This window comes from Anopheles funestus, chromosome 2RL (genome assembly GCF_943734845.2).
Source record: "Anopheles funestus chromosome 2RL, idAnoFuneDA-416_04, whole genome shotgun sequence".
In the NCBI taxonomy this organism is placed as follows: Eukaryota; Metazoa; Arthropoda; class Insecta; order Diptera; family Culicidae; genus Anopheles; species Anopheles funestus.
The window spans coordinates 81,102,328-81,123,385 of NC_064598.1; the positions used below are offsets into that span (position 1 = coordinate 81,102,328).

At 48.1% G+C, this 21,058-nt stretch overlaps 2 protein-coding genes across 3 annotated transcripts; one reads left to right on the plus strand and one right to left on the minus strand.

The window, feature by feature from the left end:
* The first annotated feature begins 509 nt into the window (after positions 1 to 509).
* LOC125764391 (intermembrane lipid transfer protein Vps13D) lies at positions 510 to 18,486 on the plus strand. Its single transcript, XM_049428562.1, has 11 exons — positions 510 to 1,138; positions 2,637 to 3,373; positions 3,445 to 5,891; positions 5,955 to 6,097; positions 6,875 to 7,015; positions 7,096 to 10,142; positions 10,212 to 10,632; positions 10,698 to 11,581; positions 11,653 to 11,820; positions 12,131 to 17,695; positions 17,761 to 18,486. The coding sequence occupies exons 1-11, from the start codon at positions 1,042 to 1,044 to the stop codon at positions 17,827 to 17,829; spliced, it is 13,719 nt and encodes a 4,572-aa protein (XP_049284519.1). The 5' UTR covers positions 510 to 1,041; the 3' UTR covers positions 17,830 to 18,486.
* A 337-nt stretch (positions 18,487 to 18,823) lies between these two features.
* Positions 18,824 to 20,955, minus strand: LOC125764392 (uncharacterized). 2 transcript variants are annotated; one of them, XM_049428563.1, is made up of 2 exons: positions 20,751 to 20,955; positions 18,824 to 20,652 (listed from the first exon to the last, which is right to left on the minus strand). In XM_049428563.1, exon 2 carries the CDS (start codon positions 20,626 to 20,628, stop codon positions 18,991 to 18,993), a length of 1,638 nt encoding a protein of 545 aa, XP_049284520.1. In that variant the 5' UTR covers positions 20,629 to 20,652; positions 20,751 to 20,955; the 3' UTR covers positions 18,824 to 18,990. The 2 variants fall into 2 exon arrangements, with proteins under 2 accessions (XP_049284520.1, XP_049284521.1); XM_049428564.1 differs by having other exon boundaries at positions 20,710 to 20,955.
* Between the last annotated feature and the right edge of the window lie 103 nt (positions 20,956 to 21,058).

Genomic DNA, 21,058 nt, shown 5'->3' on the forward strand with positions numbered 1-21,058 from the left:
TTCTTCCGTTCTTCCGTTCTGTCTTCCGTTCTTCCGTTATACCTTCCGTCTTGTTATTAGGCTACCAAAGCCTCCTTCCGAAAAGTTAAATCTTCCGTAATACATCCGTATTACACTTGGAATACTACGTTCATGAAACGCAATATTCACAATTCATGAGCACTAATCTATTCCTGGATAGCCTTTGCGATTCTTAAATACTTTTTAAACAGACAAAAAGTTTTTGATTTCTGCTTCATCACACAGGTCTGATGTTTGATCAGCAATGTAAATACGTTTTTAAAGTCTTTAAAAATATTATTCTTGTATTCTAGGTTTTCTGAGAATAATTATCATCAGGTTTATCGTAGTTTTTCTTTGAGATTTTCATCATTTCTACGAGGGTTCCTTTTTGCTTGTCTGGAATTGCGATATGGAAATTGTAGTTATCTTGGGCTTCCATCCTGCCATGTTTACCTTGGTCGATACAAACGACACGCACACCAGCACGAACAGCTGACAGTTGCCAATAGCAGTGCGTCGCAGTTGTCATTGTTGGTATTCGCTTCATTCCGCGTAGGAGGAAAGAATAAAACGGGTGTTTGCACTTCCCGAGCCAAAGTTCCGTGCGTCGGGCCAAGAGTTTTTCACCGTCGCGTACACATATTTCGATTATAAACAGGCATTTCGTGGCAAGTGAACCTCAACCCTGTGGTGGCAAATGCAATCCATAATGGTGCACAAATGGTTGCCATCGTAATAGCCCAGTCGTGTGAGTTATATAAGTTACGGCGGAGTCTACGAATTTTGCAAACGAAACCATAGCTAAACAAACGAGTGCCAGTAACGGGGTGGAAATAAAGCAGCGAATACGTGCAGCAGTGTTGTGTGCCAAGCTGAGTGTTTAATTGTGCTTACGGGAAAATTCGTCCAAAAAGGACAAGTGCGTGTGTGTGGGTCCGTGAGTGTGATTTGGCGCGCGCCAGTGCGTAGTAAAGTTTTGTCGCTCGTTTCTCGTTACAATTGCGGTGCAGTACCAATGCCCGCACGGAACGCACCAGCATGCTGCGGGAACTAATTGCCTGGGTGTTGAACAACTACCTCGGGAAGTATGTGGAAAATCTCAACACGGCCCAGCTGACAATTGCGCTGCTCTCGGGTAAGTTACACCAAGCGCCTTTCGCTGCTGGTCCACGGTGGCCCGAAGCAACACAGGCAACAACATGCCTTGGCTGCATCATCCACAGTGATGATGCCATCGCTTTCATTTCTACGCCGTGTTTACTACGACGTCTAGCGCAACTCATCTCTGTGAGGGAGCAAAGGTTGCCAAGTGTCCGTTGCTACGCTTGAAAACACTCACACGATGGTCATCTGTTCCGTTGAAACCATTCAACCACACGATCAATGAACATTAGTTCGCATGGTTTGCCGATTACGCACTGATTTCCGTTTTTGTACACACGTGTACATGTGTGTGTGGCGGTATGCTTTACAATGTTTCGGCATTGTTTTCCAAAACAGACCAGCAGGCACGTACGGAGCATAAAGAGCAAGCGAGAGCCAACGATAAACGCAAAACTGCAATTACCGAACGCCAAACCTCCCGAGCCACAACGTTACAATGGGACGAAGGAAAATGAAAACGGTAACCGAAATGGAAACTCTCAATACCGGTAGATGACCCACCAACACCGATGGCGTTTTTTTTGTTTGTTGATGGTCAGGGTTATGTAACAACCTTCCATAAAAGAAACAGCAGCCGTAATTGCTGCTGGCCATAGTCCATTCAATGAAGAAACCTCCAAACCGCGTAAACTTTGGTCGCTGTGCGCGATCGTGAAGCGGTTTGTGGCAATTAATGCTCACAGTGTGCCGCGTTGCGGTGTTTAGGAAGTCATCAGGATCAACTTAACAGACGACACTACCTGTTGCATTTATGTTCGGCTTAGAGGGCGAACAGGCGCATCAATTCCTGCTAATGATGTGGTTTTCATGCAAACATTTGTTAGCTTTCGAGAAAACATATTTTGTACGACAACACATTTTCACTCCGGTGAACGGAATTTTCCTGGATATCAGTTTCGGATGATAAGATACGATATATTCAAGGAATAACGTACATCGTGACAGGTGTGTTTTGTTAATCATATTCATTTTAACAGAAGCTTATCATCGTTTTTATCAGTACGAGTAACCACCCTACAGTTGTTTCGATATGTTTCACATATTTCATTTAATTTGTTTGCGTTACAGAGCGACAAAAAATATAACACGGTTACACACCTTTTTTTCTTTATGTGGTATGTTGTCTAATCTAGTATGAATCGTCCACCATGTAGGTAAGATGACTCACTCTTGGGTGTGAACCAAATAATAGAAAGTGAAAGAGAGGGAGCGGTAGTTAAAAACAAACCAACATTACTACATTTATTTTACAACTTCAAAGCAAAAGCTTGTATGGATTACCTATTCCATGGAATAATATTTGATTTGAGAAATTATTTCCTTCCACTAAATTCGCTTTGATGAGTAGAATGCTCAATAATCAATAAATCTGGCATAATTAATCCTTTTTGGGTTATATGCAATTCTGATTAAGTTTACGAAATACTTTCAAGCTTCACTTATCATTGCAATTCCCTTCCTCTTTACAGGTCAGGTGGAGTTGGAAAATTTACCCTTGCGCAAAGATGCATTGCGACACTTTGGCCTACCGCTACAGATCGTCAGTGGTTCGATCGGTAAGGTGAAGCTTACCGTACCGGTACGAGCGTTCCGTACCGCTTCCTGGTGTCTGTACATCGATAATGTGCAGGTTACCTGCGGCCCGATCGATCTCGAGCAGGACTGGAACGCTGAGGTGGAACAGCAAACCGAGCTCGACCTAAAGGTAGCGTCACTCGATCGGTTAGAAGCGAAATGGCGCGCACAACGTGAAACACCCGTCACCGAGGGTAGCTACTATGCGTCGTCGTACAGCGGATGGCTTAATTACGGTACCACGCTGGTGACGAACATTATCGAAAACCTGCAGCTCACGGTGAACGGCATCCATGTGCGGTACGAGGATGGGCTCACTGTACCGAATCAACACTTTGCCTGCGGTATCAAGATCGATTCACTGTCGGCACAGAGCTGTGACGCTAGCTGGGCACCGGGCAAGACGGCAAACTGGAGCGCACAGCACGTCACCTTCAAGCTGGTAGAACTGACCAATTTTTCCTTGTACTGGGACCCGCGGGCACAGCACGAACCGGTACACATGATCAGCCCGATCAGTGTCCGTGCCCAGCTGAGGCGGGATCGTAGCGAAACACCGTTGAGAACGCGTAGCCGACCGCGGTTGGTTTGTGATCTGATTTGGGAAGAAATTAAGATAGCGCTTAGTGATGTAAGTAACGATAACGGTTCAATGCCAGAAAGGAAAGTAAATACTCACTTTATTACGTTCTTCTGTTGCAGATACAATACAATCAAATGATGCAGTGTGTCCGCGGGCTGGATGATATTGCACGCTTTCGTAGGTTTAAGCTGCAGCGACCGATATTGCCGGTATGTGAGAGTGCCCGCGACTGGTGGCGTTATGCCGTTCGTTGCCATGGACTTTGCCGGCATATCGGAACCGATCCGTACGTGATAGCAAGGGAAAATTTACAGTACATTCGAATATATATGCGGATCGTCGCTAACCCGAACGAGGTACTGTCGAGTGCGAACAAACAGTTTAAGGATCGTATCGAGCGTGATCGTACGTTCGACGAGTTGCGATTGCTGCGAGACGTCTGTATGATGCAAATGCCAAAGTTGGAAAAAACCAGCGTCAGTTCGCCGTCTACAGCAACGGCGGGCAAATCGCTGCTGGTACATTATTTCCCCCAATGGTGGTACAGCAATAAGAACAACAACAATAACAGCGCTGAAGGGTCCGAACAGCAGCGGACACCACCCGGCACGGGTGATGATGATGGGGTGAACGGAGCGATTCAAAATTTCGCGACACAGAGTTCGTCTGATGAGACGGGTGGTCAGCAGCTAGCGCTGATGGGCAGTCCGGATGGTAATTCCTACTGGGGTAACGACGGAGAGCTAAGCCCCGTCAGTAGCTTTGAGGATGAAATTCTAGACGCGTTGGCCGGTTCGGTGGAATCCAATTCGCTGCTCAAACGAGATGCCGTGTTCGGGAAGTTTAACTTCATTCTCAAACGCGGCACACTGGACTTTTGCAGTTCAGTCGAGATGGCTCCGAAGCTGCAATTTTTCTTTCAGGACCTGAAGATGGACGTGGAGTCAAGACCACGCAGTGGTTCACATTACGTTGGGCTTTCGCTTGGTTCGATACTGATCAAGGATCGTCTCACACCCAACTCGCAGTTTCCCGATCTGGTAAAACCGCAGCAGAAAGATGAGCTCGGCGTAAAAGCCGCTACGAGCAGTACGACTCCGCTCGGTGCGCGTTCATCCGGACGGCTCAGTGCTTCATCGCTTCCGCCAGACATGAACGCAGGCGAACCAATCTTTCAGCTCCAGTACGAACGGAAACCACTTTCGTACGATACCGATTACCGGTTGATGGTAAAATCCGAATCGCTCGACATAGTGTACAACATGGATGCGGTGCGATGGTTAATAGATTTTCTGGCCAAACCACACCAACAGTACGATGCGCGACGGAGGCTAGAGGACATGAAGAATAAAACCAAGCAGGAGCTAATGAAAAACTGGAACTACATTATCGAGGGCCATCTAAGTGAGCGTAAAACGTGGACGCTTGAATTTGACATATCTGCGCCGCAAATTATTTTTGTGGATAATTTTAGCGATCGCATCAACAGCACTATTGTGGTGGTGGATTTCGGTCGCCTTCAACTGACCAATGGTGAGAATGGCTTCAATTCGGCTAACAATGCGACCAATGTGGATACGGCTGGTGGACCATCAGCTGCTAGGGCATCGGTCGCATCGAAAGCAAGCACTGGTGGCTTTTTCGGTGGACAGCGTGATATATCCCCCGACATACAGACGGAAAACGATGAAGATGACGCATTTATGACACCCTGCTCAACACCACCCGGTTCGGAAGCGAGCACTACGAATTCACCGACACTGGTGAGTGCGTTTTCCGAGATGCCAGAACTGGCCAGTGATCGTGCTGCAACGGGCGGTATTGTTACGGCTGCCGCTATCGGTGATGCACTGGATGAGTATCAGCTCTATCAGCGTTTGTACGATCGGTATCACTTGCAGCTGACCGATCTGCAGGTGCTGGTCTGTCATGCCAAAGAACGCTGGACGGCGGCTAGTCTAAAAACCACCTCGAACTTGCACGTTCTCGATCGGTTTAGCATCGTGTTGCAAGTGGAACGACGCGTCGTATACACGAGCGATCCACAGTACCCTAGTCTAACGCTTTCCGGCACGCTTCCAAAGCTAAATGCACACATCAACGAGTACAAAGTGTCCTCCATACTGACGCTGGTGAACAAGCTCAGTAAAGCCGGCCAAATGAATCAAGGACCGTGGAACCAAATGGCAACTGCACAACCGACCGTATCGGATGAGGTAGATCGAAGCTTGGGAACGACGGCAAACTCGAAACAACCGAGTACGATGACGCTCGGAACAAATGATGAGGAGGCAAGCCGCGCAAGCTCGTCCTCGGGTGCGCTAGATAGAGAATCGACCACAAATATAGTCGTGTTTCAGTTCACCATCGATCAGATGTCGCTTGAGGTGCAGTCGCGCGGACGTAGTGTGGCGGAACTGCAGGTTTCTGGCGTAAAGGCTGGCTACAGTCAACGACCGGAAGATATTAGCCTAACGCTGTCCGTGCACGGGTTGTTACTGGTCGATGCGATGCAATCGTTTGGGCAGGATTTTGAGCTACTGATTGCCAGTCATCGACACGTAGGGTAAGTGATGTTTTGAAGCTTTGCGAGACTAGTTTTTAACTGGTTGATTTATTGCCTTTGCAGCATGGACAGCTTGTCTGGAAGTCTACGACAGAGTGAACCATGCTCTCCATGTTCACCGGCATCACCACCCGATCCGTACATGGAATATCGTCGACCAACAAGCCCATTAACGATATCGAAGGCTCTAAGCAATTTACAGCGAGGTAAAAACAGTGAACAACACTCATATAGCGATCGTACTTTAGTAGATTTTTCTCGCCATTTTGTTCTCATTAGTATTCATTGCTGTCTTTTTTGAAATGAGTAGTTTGGCACTGTAAATAATTCAAAGTATTAATTTACTGTCTCAATCAATGGTTTTCATTAGTCACAACTATCCCGTGCGGATATCGACATCCGATCACAGGATAAGTTTATAGAAGGTTAAATTAGAAAATTGTTGAAGTTGCATAAATATTTTAGCTTAATTTGTGGTGTTGTTTTTTTTTAAACAGAGTTTAAAAAAATTATTTCCATTTATTTCCTCTCCTTGGAAAACAAATCTTTTGGGCTTTTCCATTCCGACACTACAAATTAAGTAATATTCTCATTCAAGCTCATTGTTTTTTAAGCTTTTTTCCCATTAATGCATGCCCGCAAAAACTACATTCTTTTCTTTTCTTGTTCATTTTTTTCTTTTCTTCTCATGTGTTGCATTATTGGACCAACCCGGGGAAAAAAAAAAACAAAATACGCCCGCATTTTCGTGTATTGCTGTTGGTGGTCACTGGCCGTTATTTTGGTTTGTTATTGGTTTTTCGTTACACGCGTTATACATGTTTTTTCTATTGATTTGTTATTGCGCTGACATGAAAATACGTCCCAAAAATCCGTCCCCCCTTCTATCCCTCCCTCCACATCCTATCCTCTCGATCTTGAACGATGTGTGCGTGCGTGTGTGTGTGTGCCTGTATGTGTGCGAACATTGTAAAACAAAACAGCCACTTCTCCCACATGGAATGCGGCTACACTGGGCGATCTAGATGCGCTGATCACGGTGGAGATAGTGTTCGTGACTGCCGAACGACCGGAAGATAAACTGCAGGTGGCAAACATTCAGTTTAACAATCTGGACATTATTGGTAAGTGATAGTTCGAGGTTCTGTGAGATAACTGCCGTTGAAATAAGTCGCTTTTTTAACTGTGTGTATCGTTTTTTCAGCTAATCAAGAAACAATCGTTGAGCTGTTGGGCTTTATCAAACGGGTCATACCGGCACCGGTTCCGGCACCACCAGATCAGAGCGGTGGTGTGTGGAATGGTGGTGAAACAGTTCCAGAAAACGATTCGGAGAAAATGCTTCCCAATCAGGCAGCTAATAATCATCCACCACAAGTAACCGCTTCCAGCACAACCCGCCGGCCTTCGGTTTCATCCTCAAGCGATACACCGCCGGCGCGGGTGCGTCTCGAAATTACGTTTGACTTTCATCGCCTTAATGTGCTTGTGCTGCGAGCACTTATACGTGATAATTATCTAGTCGGACGCAAAGTTGGCACGTTTACGATGTCGGAAGCCAAGATACACGCCACCCTGGGCAGTGACATCACCGTGGAGGGATCGCTGGGCGGCTTGCAAGTGTTGGATCTAACGCCGGAAGGTGTAAACCATCAGCGTATACTTTCCGTCGGCAAAGATCCACTGACGGAGACGGCCAACAATGTACCGCCGGCGCGCTTCGATGCAGCTGATTCGGCTGGACCGGATTTGATGACGTCACTGGCGCAGGAAGTGTACGGTACCGGCATGGGACCAAAGCGGACCGATCATCACACCGCAACGGTCGATGGAATGCATGAGGAACGGCAAGCACTTTCGTTTTGTGTTTCGAAAGACCTTAACGCTTGCATTGACATTCGCGTAAAGATGGCTTCAGTGTGGTTTATTCACTGTGCACGCTTTATGCAGGAGCTAAGCTGGTGTGCTACCGAGTTTAAGCATTATCTGAAGAACTTAGCACGCTCGATCCGTGAGAAAGCGACCGATATGGCACTGGGATTGGTGCAATCGCGTTCGGATCTTTCGGGCAGCCGTCCGGAAAGTATTTACGCCTCTCCTAGGCGTGTGCGCCGTCAGCGCACTGTATCTCTTTCAAGAACACAGGACGTTCTGCTAAACTCGGACTACACGCTCAAGGTGGACATCACGCTGGATACGCCGGTGCTCATCCTTCCAAGAAGCAGCAGTAGTCCCCAGGTGCTAGTAGCACATCTGGGCCGTATCACCATCAGCAATACGGATCAGACGTCCACTGCAGCATCGCCTTCCTCCTCCCAGGAGCGCATCGTAGTGAATCTACCCGCGAGTCCTCCGCCCAGCGCACAGGAAGAGTTGGGCGGAGGGTTTTTGTTCAGTGGTGCCGATCGTACCTCGGTCGATTGCAATCTAAGCGATCTGGACGGGTTGTACGAACCGACGGATGGAGTAACGGAGGGCTACAATAATACCGCCAGCAGCAGAATACGCTTCGCAAAGGAAGATTCAACTGAATTTATCGACAGTATAGCGGGCGATGGTACTGGTGCGGGCGGTGCCGGGAGACACAGCGAAGCATCTAATTTAGATCGCTACAAGATTGATTTCCGGAACATAAATCTTTACTCACTCGATACGACCAACCGGAAAGGGTACCGGTTTGCTGGATTGCCACGCGCGGAAGAGTTTTATTCGTGCAAGGAAAATGCCATCCCGATCATTCACGATACGATCTTTAGTTTGGAGATTTGCCGCGAGCACACCAGTGAGCAGATGTGCACGGAAGAGGAAAGTGACGGGTTTCGGATAGTTGGCTGTGTGGTAAAGCCACTCCGGCTATCGCTGAAACGACAGCAGTACGAACAATTGCTAGAGACAATCGATAATCTGTTCAAGATACCTAAAGATCTTGTTCGCCCACCGAGCGAAGTACCAACGACACTGGAAAAGGTAACGGAAATAGCGGAGGAATCGCTTGCTTTTCACACGTTTCCAATGCCATCAAAGGCCCGGCAAGGATTGTTCTACCAGTCGAGTCTGGATCAACGGACATCGGCGGCCGGTGTATCCGCTGCAATCGCGATCCGCGTACACTTTGAACTGCCCGCATTTATTATCCAACTAAATGGGAACCGTAGCGAAGCGTTGGTGCAGATATCGTTCCGCGACTTTTGCGTTGACTTTGACAAGCGCAACCAGTACGAAACGCACGTAAAAATTTCCCTACGTTCACTCTTGATGGAAGATTTGCTGCAGTCCGATACGGCGAAAAATCGCTACATGGTAGTAACGTCCGCCGAACGGGATTTGAACGAACGACACAACGCGTCGTCGTTCGCTTCCCATTCGTGCCCGAATCCCGTCGGGTTGCTGCTCGGTATGGGTGATGGATTACCAAATTCTTTGCCAACGAATCTGGAAGATAGGATGGGATTTTCTTTCCTCGCCACAAACAAATCACTTTGTCCCGATACACCTCCACCGTCGCCGTCGGTACATAGACCGCACGCGGGGTCACGCCTGAAGCCGGAGGAAAATCTAGTCATCTATAGCTCGGTGTTGGTAGATCCAGCCTGTCCGACGTTTGTCACTCAGTTCGGTTCCCTGCAACAGTCGAGTTTGATCGATTTTAACAGCCTTGATCTGATCGTATCTGTGGAAAGTTGGTTCGTGCTGTTGGATTTTTTCGGCCTCTTGTCGGACGATACAGACGGATCGTCCAGCTCCGACAAGTCTCCACCACCGTCACAATTCACCGAAGGACGAACGGATGGTGCGCGCCGTAAGGAAAGTGCGGAAGGTGTGAGTGCGACCGTTCCCAATGAATCGTACGGAGTACAAACCGTTACCGGTCAGTCTAAGCTAGAGATATCGGTACGGTCGTTAAGTTTGGTGCTGGCAAAACCGGCTAGTGAAATTGCAAAAGCTAACGTGTCCAATGCGCAACTAACGATATCGAAACGTGGCCAAGCGAAACAGGTCGAGGGTAGCCTTGGTTCGATAACGCTGAGTGATCTGACACCGTACGGGACGCTGTACAGGGAAAAGTTTATGACGACCGGTAGCGAGGCGCTCAGCTTTATGTATGTACGCGATGCAGCTAAGGGGACGGTCAGAGGCCTGCAGAAAGATGCACAGCTTACGATTACGATGTCGTCGGTACGCTATATTCACACGAAGCGGTTTATCGCGGAAATACAGCTGTTTTTCAAAGAATTTTCACATCTACAAACGGTAAATAAACTTTTTTATAGCGATTTTCTTTCTTTTACGGCCAATCTGTTAACTGTTTCGTTTTTGCAGCCTATGATGCGAAAGATCAAACCATCAGACGTACGTACGTACCACAATCAGCGTCCGACACAGCTCGGTTTGTCGATCAATGCCGGAGCACCGATCATTCTGCTACCGATGAGCTACAATAGCGATCAAGTAATTGTGGCTGATCTGGGTGAATTTACCCTCACGAATGAGTTCCGCCTGAGTGCCGGAGATCGCGAAGTGCTAGACGTTATGCACGTAAACCTGTTCCATACGGACATCTTTGCCGCACGCATGGAAGCGGAACCGGAGGAACGTTTCGTCACGATTCCCTCGAGCGCTAGTGTCGGGATCGATATGAAGGGCTACCGGTTGGTGAAGAAGGGTCCAAGTTTGCTAAAGGAGAAGTGTCATCTTAAGTTGGAGGTCGAAAGGAATCTTGACTCGCTAAACAGTCATTTCGGTAAGTGTTGTTAATAAATCTTTTCTTCCTTTTGGTTATTATTATTTAATGCCTCCTTCTTCTAGTTCCGGATATAAGCGTCCACGGGAAGCTGTCCAAACTGGATGCCTTGTTAGATCTGCAGCAATACCGTTTAATACGGGGCTTTCTTTCGCACAATCTCGGTGAACCGATCGATGAGCTGTACCTACGCGCCTTCTCCATTCCCAACAGCACACTTAGCCTGAACGCGGCAGATGCCCAAGATATGCAGGAAGAGGTGTGGAAGAATCTTTCAATCAATCTCGAACTGCTCGACGTGTCCGTGCGTTTGGTACAAACAATAGACGACGATTGTTACGGCACAAAACCCTTGGCCTGCGTCAACTTCATCAAATCGAAACTGCTGGTCGATTGTTTTAGCGATGGTGCGCAAGATATTGATCTTGTTTCGCAGGAAATTCAACTAATTGATACGAGATTTCTGCCCGAGGAGTGTGAATGTCCGGCAAAACCACGTCCCGGTCTGTCACGCACCGGCAGCGGCGAAGTATTGAATGTTTTCCCAAACATCCTTCAACCGATACGGGGCGAACCGGGCACGGAGCTAGTGCAGGCGGAAATACACAGCCGCAGGCGTAAGGATTTAACAAAATTTACCATCCTACTGAATAATATGCGTTTGATGGCGATTTTGGACTGGTTGGAGAATGCACGAGACTTTATACTGCAGCAGGAAGATCCACCACCGCCCTTGCCACTGTTGGTGGACGGTATCGAGAGTGTTGGCGGAATAATGCAATGGGGCACTGCTGATCGAACGATCGATGCAGGACTGCGAAATGCCGTTCAAAGGGTTCCGACACCCGTCGAAGACAATCGTATGGAGCTGAAGCTTAACATAACTGACTCGGAACTTGTGTTTGTGGAGAAAACAGATCAGTACGACACAAATGCGGTCATATTGAAGGTAAAGTACAAACAATTTAACGAAAGCTAAATCAGTGTTTTATAACGTTTTTTTTTCTTCCTAAATTCTAGAGCACAACAGTTGTCTCGTACCGTCCGTTCGAGGTGAACAAAACATTATCGATCAATCTGAATAACTTGGAAGTGTTCTCCTGTATATTGGGTGCCGAAGAACGTACCGCACTGTCCATCATCGATCCAGTTACAATCAATATGGATGTAAAGAAGGGTGTTTTGGAGGTATGTTTTACAGAGTTCCGCATCTCCGTAATACCATTTGTTTAAAACTTCTCAACGCTTTTTATCTGATATCTCAATTCCTCGTATTCCTCGATATATAAACAGCTTGGCTGATTTTTATCGTTCACTAAACTGCGCATGCGATTCAATATCAAAATTCTCCAATATAGTAAAGTGATTAGTGGTTCAGTATCAACTGTCGCGCTTATCTTATTCGCGGAACTATTCTATAGCGGAACTGTCTGTAATGGAATATACAACAAAAACAGAAAACATATTTATACGCTTTCTTATGCTCTCGATCTTTCAGATTCAAATGCAGAAACAACTGTGCATCCGCTTGTCCTATCACGATGTACGCATGTTTCGCCAAATGTTGGAATCGTTACCGAATCAGACGAAAAACGCGCGCGATCACAAGCAACAGCAACAGCAACAACTGCTAGAACGTCGAACAAGTGATGGAAGCGGCTGGAAAGGTGGAAGTATGGAATCTGCTGCCGGTACGATTACCGTAAATTCCAAAGCAGTTGAAAAGTTAGTGCATCTAGGCTTCCGGCGAGACGATTGTTTAGTAGCGTTGGAACGCTGCAGCTATCAGCTCGATGAAGCAGCACTTTGGTTAACACAGAATAAGGAACCAAGGAGACACGACGAACGGGGGCTCATGCACAGCAACAGCGTTGGCAGTACGGACAGCGGTGCAGGTGTCGGAAAGGGTGGAACATCCGGTACACTAAACATTAGTGCTATTGAGCTAAAGTCACCCTGCATTTCGATCTGCGTTATAGACGATTGCCGTGATGCGGATGTACCGTTGGTGGAACTTTCGCTCAGCAAACTCGACCTTCGGCAGGAACTTGGACAATTGCACGGAGCTCATGCAGTGAGCGTACCGGATCCACCAACATCCGAACCGAATGTGCCGGTCGGTGTGGATGCTCTTGCGGTTACATTTTCCGGTTACAATGCCGGCCGTATGGCGGGTGTATTTGCGGTGGACTATTACAACCGTGTGCTAAGCGGCTGGGAACCGATGATCGAATCGTGGAAGCTAGAAGCGAAATGGGGCTACAGTTTAGCGATCGACACGGAAGCACCAGTCGGGCTGGGTGGAGGTAATCGGTTAAATATGCGCGTGGAAAGTAACGACACGCTCCGGTTAAACATCACCAGCACGCTAATCGAACTGTTCGCACTGGTGAAGGATAATTGGATGCAGGATTATTACGTAGAATCGGATGGTGCGAGTGGGAAAACGAACGGCACAAACACAACGACCACCGTTGCCAGCTATCGACAGCGGGCACCATTTATTCCGTTCGCGATTAAGAACGATACCGGTGTACGGTTATGGTACACGACGCTAATTTCGTCCGAGCTGACATCGTCTACGCGCGGTCGCGGTGGTATCGTTGGTTCGTTACCGAACGTTCCACTCGAGGCTAACTGGACGCTGGTGGAACCGGGCGGTGTAGCAACGTTTTCGTACGGCACCCGCAATAAAGCCCGCCATCGGGACAGTCACAAGATGAACCTGCATCAGATAGCTGTGCGGGTGGAAGGTTGGCAGGAGGTGGGCCCTGTATCGGTCGATCGCGTTGGGACGTACTTCCGACATGCGCGACCCGATCTGTGCAATGCCGCCGTAACGGATTATTCACAAACACCACGCGCACGAATAGTGTTCGGCGTTACGATGGAAGGATCGGCTCAGAAGCTGATCAGCGTTCGATCGGCGCTGAAGCTAATCAACAAGCTGGATCTGCCGGTGCTGGTCAAAATGGAACATCTGTTCGGTCATCTTAACATACGCAACTGGCCCGAAACGAAGACGGCTATACTGCATTCAAACGAGCTGCTTCACGTACCGTTAACACACGTACACGCCGTACTGTACTTTCGGCCCTTGCTCGGAGCGGCTCTCGAGGACGCAATGAACTCGTTAACACCGTCGGCACCTTCACCGGTGCCGGGTTCCCAAGCGAGCAGCTCAAGCGACGGTTGGACGTTGTTGCAGCGCTTTGACATTCCGAAATCGTTGGCGCACGGTGGTTTCCAGTTTACCGATCGTGGCATCCAGTGGGGTGATGCGATCGAGCCGGGTGAAATTTATCAGGAGCTTCGAAGCTGTCGTGGTCCGCGGGATAAAACGTGCAAAATGCTGCTGGCAATACGGAAGGAACCGTACCCGAGCAAGGATGCGATTCATCTGCCAGGGCACGTTATTACGATCTTTCCACCGATGCGCATTCACAATCTATTGCCGTGTGATTTACTGTACCGCTTACCGTCCGGTAGTCAGGGACGCATTTCTTCATCGGAAACGGCCCGCATAACGGAGGTGGACATAGAGCAACCGATCGCATTCTCGCTAACGCTTGACAGTTACCCGAACGCCGGGCACATTACGATCCCTGCCGGTACGTACGGTTCCACAACGCTCGATGTGCGTCTGTTCGATATGGGCAACCGGATGTTGAAGCTGTCCGCTACGATCGTTGTCGTAAGGGGGCGTGGTGTACAGATATCGATCGGTGCACCCTACTGGTTGGTAAACCGTACCGGACTTCCGCTAGTGTTCCGTCAGGATGATCTCGACACCGAGTGTTCGGGACAGTTTTGTGAAAATGAAGAAGCGCGCATGATCACCCCGTTCATGTTTGCGTTCAGTGATCCGGGTTGTTCGGGTAGCGTGACGATGCGTTTGGGGCGTCGTTTCGGTGGCAGCCCGAACTGGTGCCAACCGTTTAAGCTCGAGCAGGGCACCCAACATCGGCAGCTGCGTGGCCCATCGGAAACGTTCATCATCGGCATTGAGGTACGGCGTGCGAGAGGAAAATACGGGCAAACCTCGATCGTAACCTTTTCACCACGCTATCAGCTGTACAATCGTAGCAGCTACACACTGCAGGTGTTGCAGAAGTGTCTCGTCGAAAGTACGACCGTGTACGATCCGGCAATGGGTCGTTCGTCCTCGTCCGCGGCGTACATTGAAGCCGTACCGGGCTGTCACATTCCGTTCCATTGGCCCCGGTTAGAGCGGGAGCACGAGCTGTGCGTACGACTGCCGGAAGTGGCCGAATGTCAGTGGTCCGGTGGCGTACCCATTACCAGCACCGGGCTCAGTCTGTACATAAACATTCGCAACACGAACGGCGCGATGCATTTTCTGCGCCTGGAAACGATACTGCACGGTGCGACGTATTTTATGATCTTTAGCGATGCGCAAGCATTACCACCACCGATCCGGTTGGACAATTATTCGCACGTACCGATTACGTTCTCGCAGGCGGATATGAAAGCTACCTTTAAGACGGTCGTACGACCACAGTGTTCGATCGCGTACGTACTAGACGAACCGACCGGTGCGCCCTACCTGCAGCTGGAAGCACCCGGCGGTGATTATTCCAACTGCCGGCTGGATGGATTCGAACCGTTCCGGCTCATGTACGAAAACTTCATTTACATCGCGTTCAGCCAAACGTTCGAAACGGGGCTCGACGAGGATGGTCGTTTTGAGGTGCGTTCGCAGCAACTCGTGCTCGGTGTGATGGATGGGCGGGTCGTACTGGTGCGCAAACAGGCCGGCGATCGATCCCAACTATGGCGCATGAACAATGAAAAGCAGCTCGAACACGAAGGTACCTCACCGCCGAGCGAACCGGGCCGTAAGCAGTCGCGGTACGTGCTCGATCTGGAGAAACCACCCCAACCGATGCAGTACATTGCGCTGGTCGTACGACCAGCCAATCGGCAGCGACGTTCGACCCAAACCTGGCACTTCACCGAAGACGGTCGGCTAATGTGCGAACATTCGAACATGTGCGTACAGGCACGCGGTGGCTTTTTCGGGCTACGGGCCGGTTCGGAAGCGGTGCTCGGGATGTGTGTGTCCGACACGAAAGTTCTCACCCAGTGTGGTGTACCGTACGAGCAGGCGATTGAGCGGCAAAAGTTACGGCCCGGGTCGGGCTGTTTGTCCGTTTCGTACCGTATGGATGGTCCGATCAAATCGATTCAAATACGCGACGTAAAGGCGGGTGGACGCGGTGAGCTAACGCTCGATTCAAGCTGGAAGCATGTATCGCACATCTTCAACAGCGGCCGCAGTGCATCGTCCGATGCGGGCACCCAGCCGGGCGGGAAGGACATACAGGAGTATCACGTACAGCTAAAGCTCCGCAAGGGAATTGGTTTATCGCTTATTTCGAACCAACCGTGCGAAGAGTTGGCGTACGTAACGCTCGAAAACATACACATGGAGTGTATCCGTACGCCGGCGGTAAATTCGCTCGACTTCTCCGTCGGTGATATGCAGATCGACAATCAGCTGTTCGAAACGTCCTGTCCCATTATGCTGTACACGATCGGTGCATCGCACGAGTATCAGACGTCCGGCACAAGTTCCTCGTTGCAGCTGAACGTGAAGCAGCTACCTTCCCCCAACACGAACGCGGTCATTTTCGAACATTTCATCGTCAGCATACGGCCGGTGGTGGTTTACCTGGAGGAGCGTCTGTTTCTGCGATTGGTGAAATTTTTCGGTTTCGCCAAAACGACCGTCGATCCAACGACGCTACCAGACGAAACGGACTACGAAGCGCAGAAGATCGTTTACAAGGTGCTGGACAGTAACGTGAAGCGTTACTACTTTGGCGATCTGCGCATCATACCGGCCCAGATACGGTTAAGCTTTGTCACCGCGAGCAAGCTGACGGCCGAGTTTGCCGAGATCAAGCGCAACCTTGGCTTTACCTTCATCAAGTTCGAGGATGCGGTCATTAATTTCGAACAGTTCGCGCACAAATATCATTTCGAAACGATGGACGCGTACCTGAGCGCAATCAAGGCGCACTACAAGCAGGAGCTAAAATGGCAGGCCGCCTCCATACTCGGCAGTGTGGACTTTCTCGGCAATCCGCTCGGTTTTGCCAACGATCTGTCGGAGGGCTTTTCCGGCCTGTTGCTGGAAGGTTCCATTTCGTCGCTGGTGAAAAACGTCACGCACGGTATCTCCAACTCGACCGCTAAGCTGACGGAAACGATCTCCGATGGGCTCGGGAAGGTTGTGTTCGACGATGAGCATGTGGAAACGCGCCAACGCATACTGGACGTGTCCGGTGGCAGCGGTAGTGGTACGACCGGCGATCATCTCGTGGCCGGGTTCCGTGGTTTCACCTTCGGTTTGCTGGGTGGTGTGACGAGCATTGTGAAGCACACGTACCAAGGGACAGCGTCGGATGGTTTGTCCGGGTTTATAACCGGGCTCGGCAAGGGTTTGGTCGGTACGGTAACGAAGCCCGTTATCGGTGTGCTGGATCTAGCGTCCGAAACGGCGAACGCGGTACGGGAACAGAGCAAGGGTTCGAACCGTATCCTGCCGGAACGGAAACGTCCACCTCGCACAGTGACCGGTGCACCCGGTGGACTGTTACCACCGTACTCGTACCTGCAAAGCACCGGCCAGCAGTACCTGTTTCTGATCAACAAGCGTAACTTTGCCGAACAGTTTATGGCGTACGAACCGTGCCTGCTCGATACGAAGGACTCGAAGATGCGGCTACTAGTGTCGGCAGAAAATGTGTGGGGCTTTTCGAAGAACGACGAAACGACGATGATCGTGTTTAACTATCCGATGAGCGAGATTATCTCGTGCCAACCGCTAACGGTACAACCGCAGGACCAACAGGCCACGGTCGCCTCCCAAGGATCGGGCCGTTCGAGTGGTGGCAGCCGAAAACCCGTAACGTACATCGAGTTCTGTCTATCGCTGCCATCGAAATCATCGCTCACGCCCAGCGCACCGGAAATGGTGAAAAGGCCGCGTGTTCGCTGCCAGAATGAGGAGATTGCGAAAAAGATTTGCTACCATGTAAGTTTAAAGTTCGCTCCCTTGAAAGCTTGTATATATAACGTATTTTTCCATCTTTTTTTTAGGTAAATTTTGCAAAGTGTATCTACGACGAACGCGAACAAACACTGAACATCAATACTGTGATCGAATAGTGGCGCATTCAGGAATGCACGTTGCCGCTGTTTTTCTTTCAGATCCAAAGCAATCCATAATCAAAAAAAATCTACAAAACAAAAACCGTTTCCATTGTGCTGTCCTTTGTTTGTTGTGGAACTTCAAGTGGAACTTCTGTGTTATGGAAATTTAATCTAACTTTTATGTTGAAATTTAAGTTTCATTGCTAATTTAGGAAAAAGGTTTTTTTCTTGTTGGTTTGTTTGTTATTGCTAGGAAAGGTTAAACTTCCCACCACTGGGAACGAGGGATGCGTTTTTTATACCATTGAATCGAATGAACAGCGTGATTGAATTCCTTATACGTAGTACTAATAGGTTCGTCTCTTTTGTGTTTTTTTTTTAATTTTAATTGAACCTAACTTTAACGTCTAACGTCGCATTCCCGGCTTAATTTTTTACACCTGGAATCGAACGTCGGGAAAATTACAAGAAAATAAATTATTTTCGTTAATGAAAAAAAGGGAATAATTATTCTTCTATAGTTGAGAAAGAAGTGTGAAGCACATGTTTAGGAATTTAAATAAATATACTTTGGTTCCCAATTGTAACAAATATCTGTTGTTGATTCTTTTTCTATCACCTGGTGGTACAAAATTGGGACAAAAAATCGATAAAACTCGATCACGTCGGAATTTTTAACTTTTTATTTTATTTTATTACATGATTACGGCTTTTGCCGTATTGTCAGCCACAGACGGCTGAGGTAATTACAATTTTCGCAAGGCATTTCCTCGTAATTTGCCTTATCCCGGGCATGCTCGGTTCGATCACGTCGGAATCATCAAAGTGAAAAAAGATGAAAAGCGATCTGAGAATAAACTAAGATTTGCTACGTTTATTCGATATTCGATGGCTACTAGATTACAACTGAAATATTGCTAAAAGCAATCCACTACAAATATAAAGACATCCAGAAATAGGCTGCACAAAACTCAACAGAAAAGTCATCAACATCGAACAACAGAGGTACAATTTTATTTTACAAATCATTGTTTATATTATATATAATAGAATGATTATATGTTTCGTTTCGGTTAACATAACGGTGGGTAACGTAAAGAATGAGTGATTACTCACGTTCATAATAAGTTAAACATATTGTACGCCAAGTAAAATTGCATCGCGACCTAACGAAAATCAGTCTCCTCCTGCTTGATTTCTCGATTCCTTCAAGTAATTTATAGCGTCATGCATATGGTAAAGGAAGTATTGCAAGGACGTGTAGTCACTGTACCGAAGGTAGCCCTTCAGTTCGTTTGGAATATCGATCGATTGTAGCCGGTCGAAGAATGTGGCACTTTTACGTGCCCGTGCTATTTTATGCATTCCGTTCCATAAAGTTTCACGGACCACGTCGCGCGCCAAGCGTTTCAGTGTGAACACATGCAGCAGTGGCCTGCTAATGTCTTTGGCCATTTTCCACGTACCAAACAGATGCATAAACCACTGAAACAGTTGTTTTCTCTTCAGTGCGCTGGGAAGGGTGTCGGGACACATGAATATGGTGGTGCAGTACTTCAGCAAGGGATATACTAAATCCGGTCGCATTAGCTGCTCTTCGTTGAAAAGTAAAATCTCGACAATCTCATCCACTATCTCGGTGCCGCCCATGACCACCATATTGTCGATGATGGGCTGGTATGCCACGTGGTCCTGTCTGCTGCTCATCAGCGGTTTGTCGATCATTAGGTGTTTTGTCAGCAGTGCAGCATGCACGGCCGGCGGCATGACTTTTCGAATACTTTCCAATTGTATCGACTTTGTGAATGTTGCGAAATCCTCCAACAGTTGCTTTGCCTCTGTAGCGATCTTTTCCTCATCCTGCCGCATAGTGTTTCGAAACATTTGTTCCAGCTCATCAGCCACCTGGATAATAATCTCTTGCAGATAAGGATTTTCCAGCATTTCATCCAGTTCCTTCCTGTCGCTCGACACTGGTCCACATTCGCACAGCACGAACATTGCCAGCATTCCATAGTCCGGTATCAGCCTGTCGTACAACGAAAGGATCTCTTCGCGCGTTTCCCATTTGCGTTCGGTGGCGATAAAGTAGGGAATTAACGATGTAGAGGTATAACTCAGCACAGCCGGTTTCAGTATATTGGCCACATCGTAGCGCAATCCATTACCACCTGCGTTTGAGTTCAGCTGTCCAAGTTTGTAGAAAATTTCAAAACATACAATTTTCTGCTCCGCCGAATATGAGGCCCTTTCGGCGAATACATCCAACAGCGTGAACCCCAAGCCTTCGTTCGCGACAAAGGGCACTTCCACATCTACCGCATCTAGCAAACATTTCAACATTTCCCCATTGCCCGTTACGATGGCAACGATGTACAAAGGCGATGAAGAATCTCGCAGTAGCAGATCGTCGACTTTTACACCGTTCGCAATGAGCTCCTTGGCGAGATCGATGCGGTTTTGAAACACAGCATAATGCAACGGTGTTATGCACTCGTTTGCTTCCACGCTTTCCACATCCATTTCCAACCGCAACAGATAGATGATGATCTCAACGGCAACCGATTGTTCGCAGGCAAGTGTTAATGGTGTTAGACCGTCAAAATTCTGTGCAGTAATGTCCGGATTGCAATGTTCGACGACCAGTTTAACCACGTCCAGATTACGACTCATGACAGCATGGTGTAAAATGGTCCATTGACTACTGTCGATCTGCTTGCCAATGTCGGCACTCGGTTTCCCATCTTCCAGCAGTTTGTGCAGCTTCTTAACATCTCCTGCTTTAACAGCAGACCAAATATCTGTGTCGCTCATTGTGAGGCACACCAAACGAATGCACTGTTGAATAATGAAGCCAGAAATAGAATCATCAACCGTACTATGCTGTGCAATTACCTAAACCACCACTTTTTGCTGAAATAAATTCCACAACTCACATTCGTAGCCCTGGAAATTCTGTGTGGGCGTTTGTGTGAGTGAATATATGCAATTTTTCCCTACATTCCTTTGTTTTGTTTATGTACCGCACATGAATTGTTGTGACATTACCAGCTGACAGTTGCTGTTTGACATTCCGTGCGCAAATTACGCAAACTAATATTTGGGACACAAACGGGGGGAAACAAAATCAAATTTTACAATATGCTGACTATTAACTTAAAGCAAAATGCTTAAATAACTAAAATACAGTCAAAAGATTGGTTAAAAGCTCGTTTTTTGCAGTTTGTATCCTTTTTTAGTTTCT

Excerpts from the sequence above, each read along its gene's own strand:
- LOC125764391 (XM_049428562.1), top strand. The coding sequence starts at position 1,042 with ATGCTGCGGGAACTAATTGCCTGGGTGTTGAACAACTACCTCGGGAAG. Across the intron at positions 3,374-3,444 it reads TTAAGATAGCGCTTAGTGAT|ATACAATACAATCAAATGAT; the intron begins GTAAGTAACGAT and ends CTTCTGTTGCAG. Across the intron at positions 6,098-6,874 it reads TCTAAGCAATTTACAGCGAG|CCACTTCTCCCACATGGAAT; the intron begins GTAAAAACAGTG and ends AAAACAAAACAG.
- LOC125764392 (XM_049428563.1), bottom strand. The coding sequence starts at position 20,628 with ATGAGCGACACAGATATTTGGTCTGCTGTTAAAGCAGGAGATGTTAAG.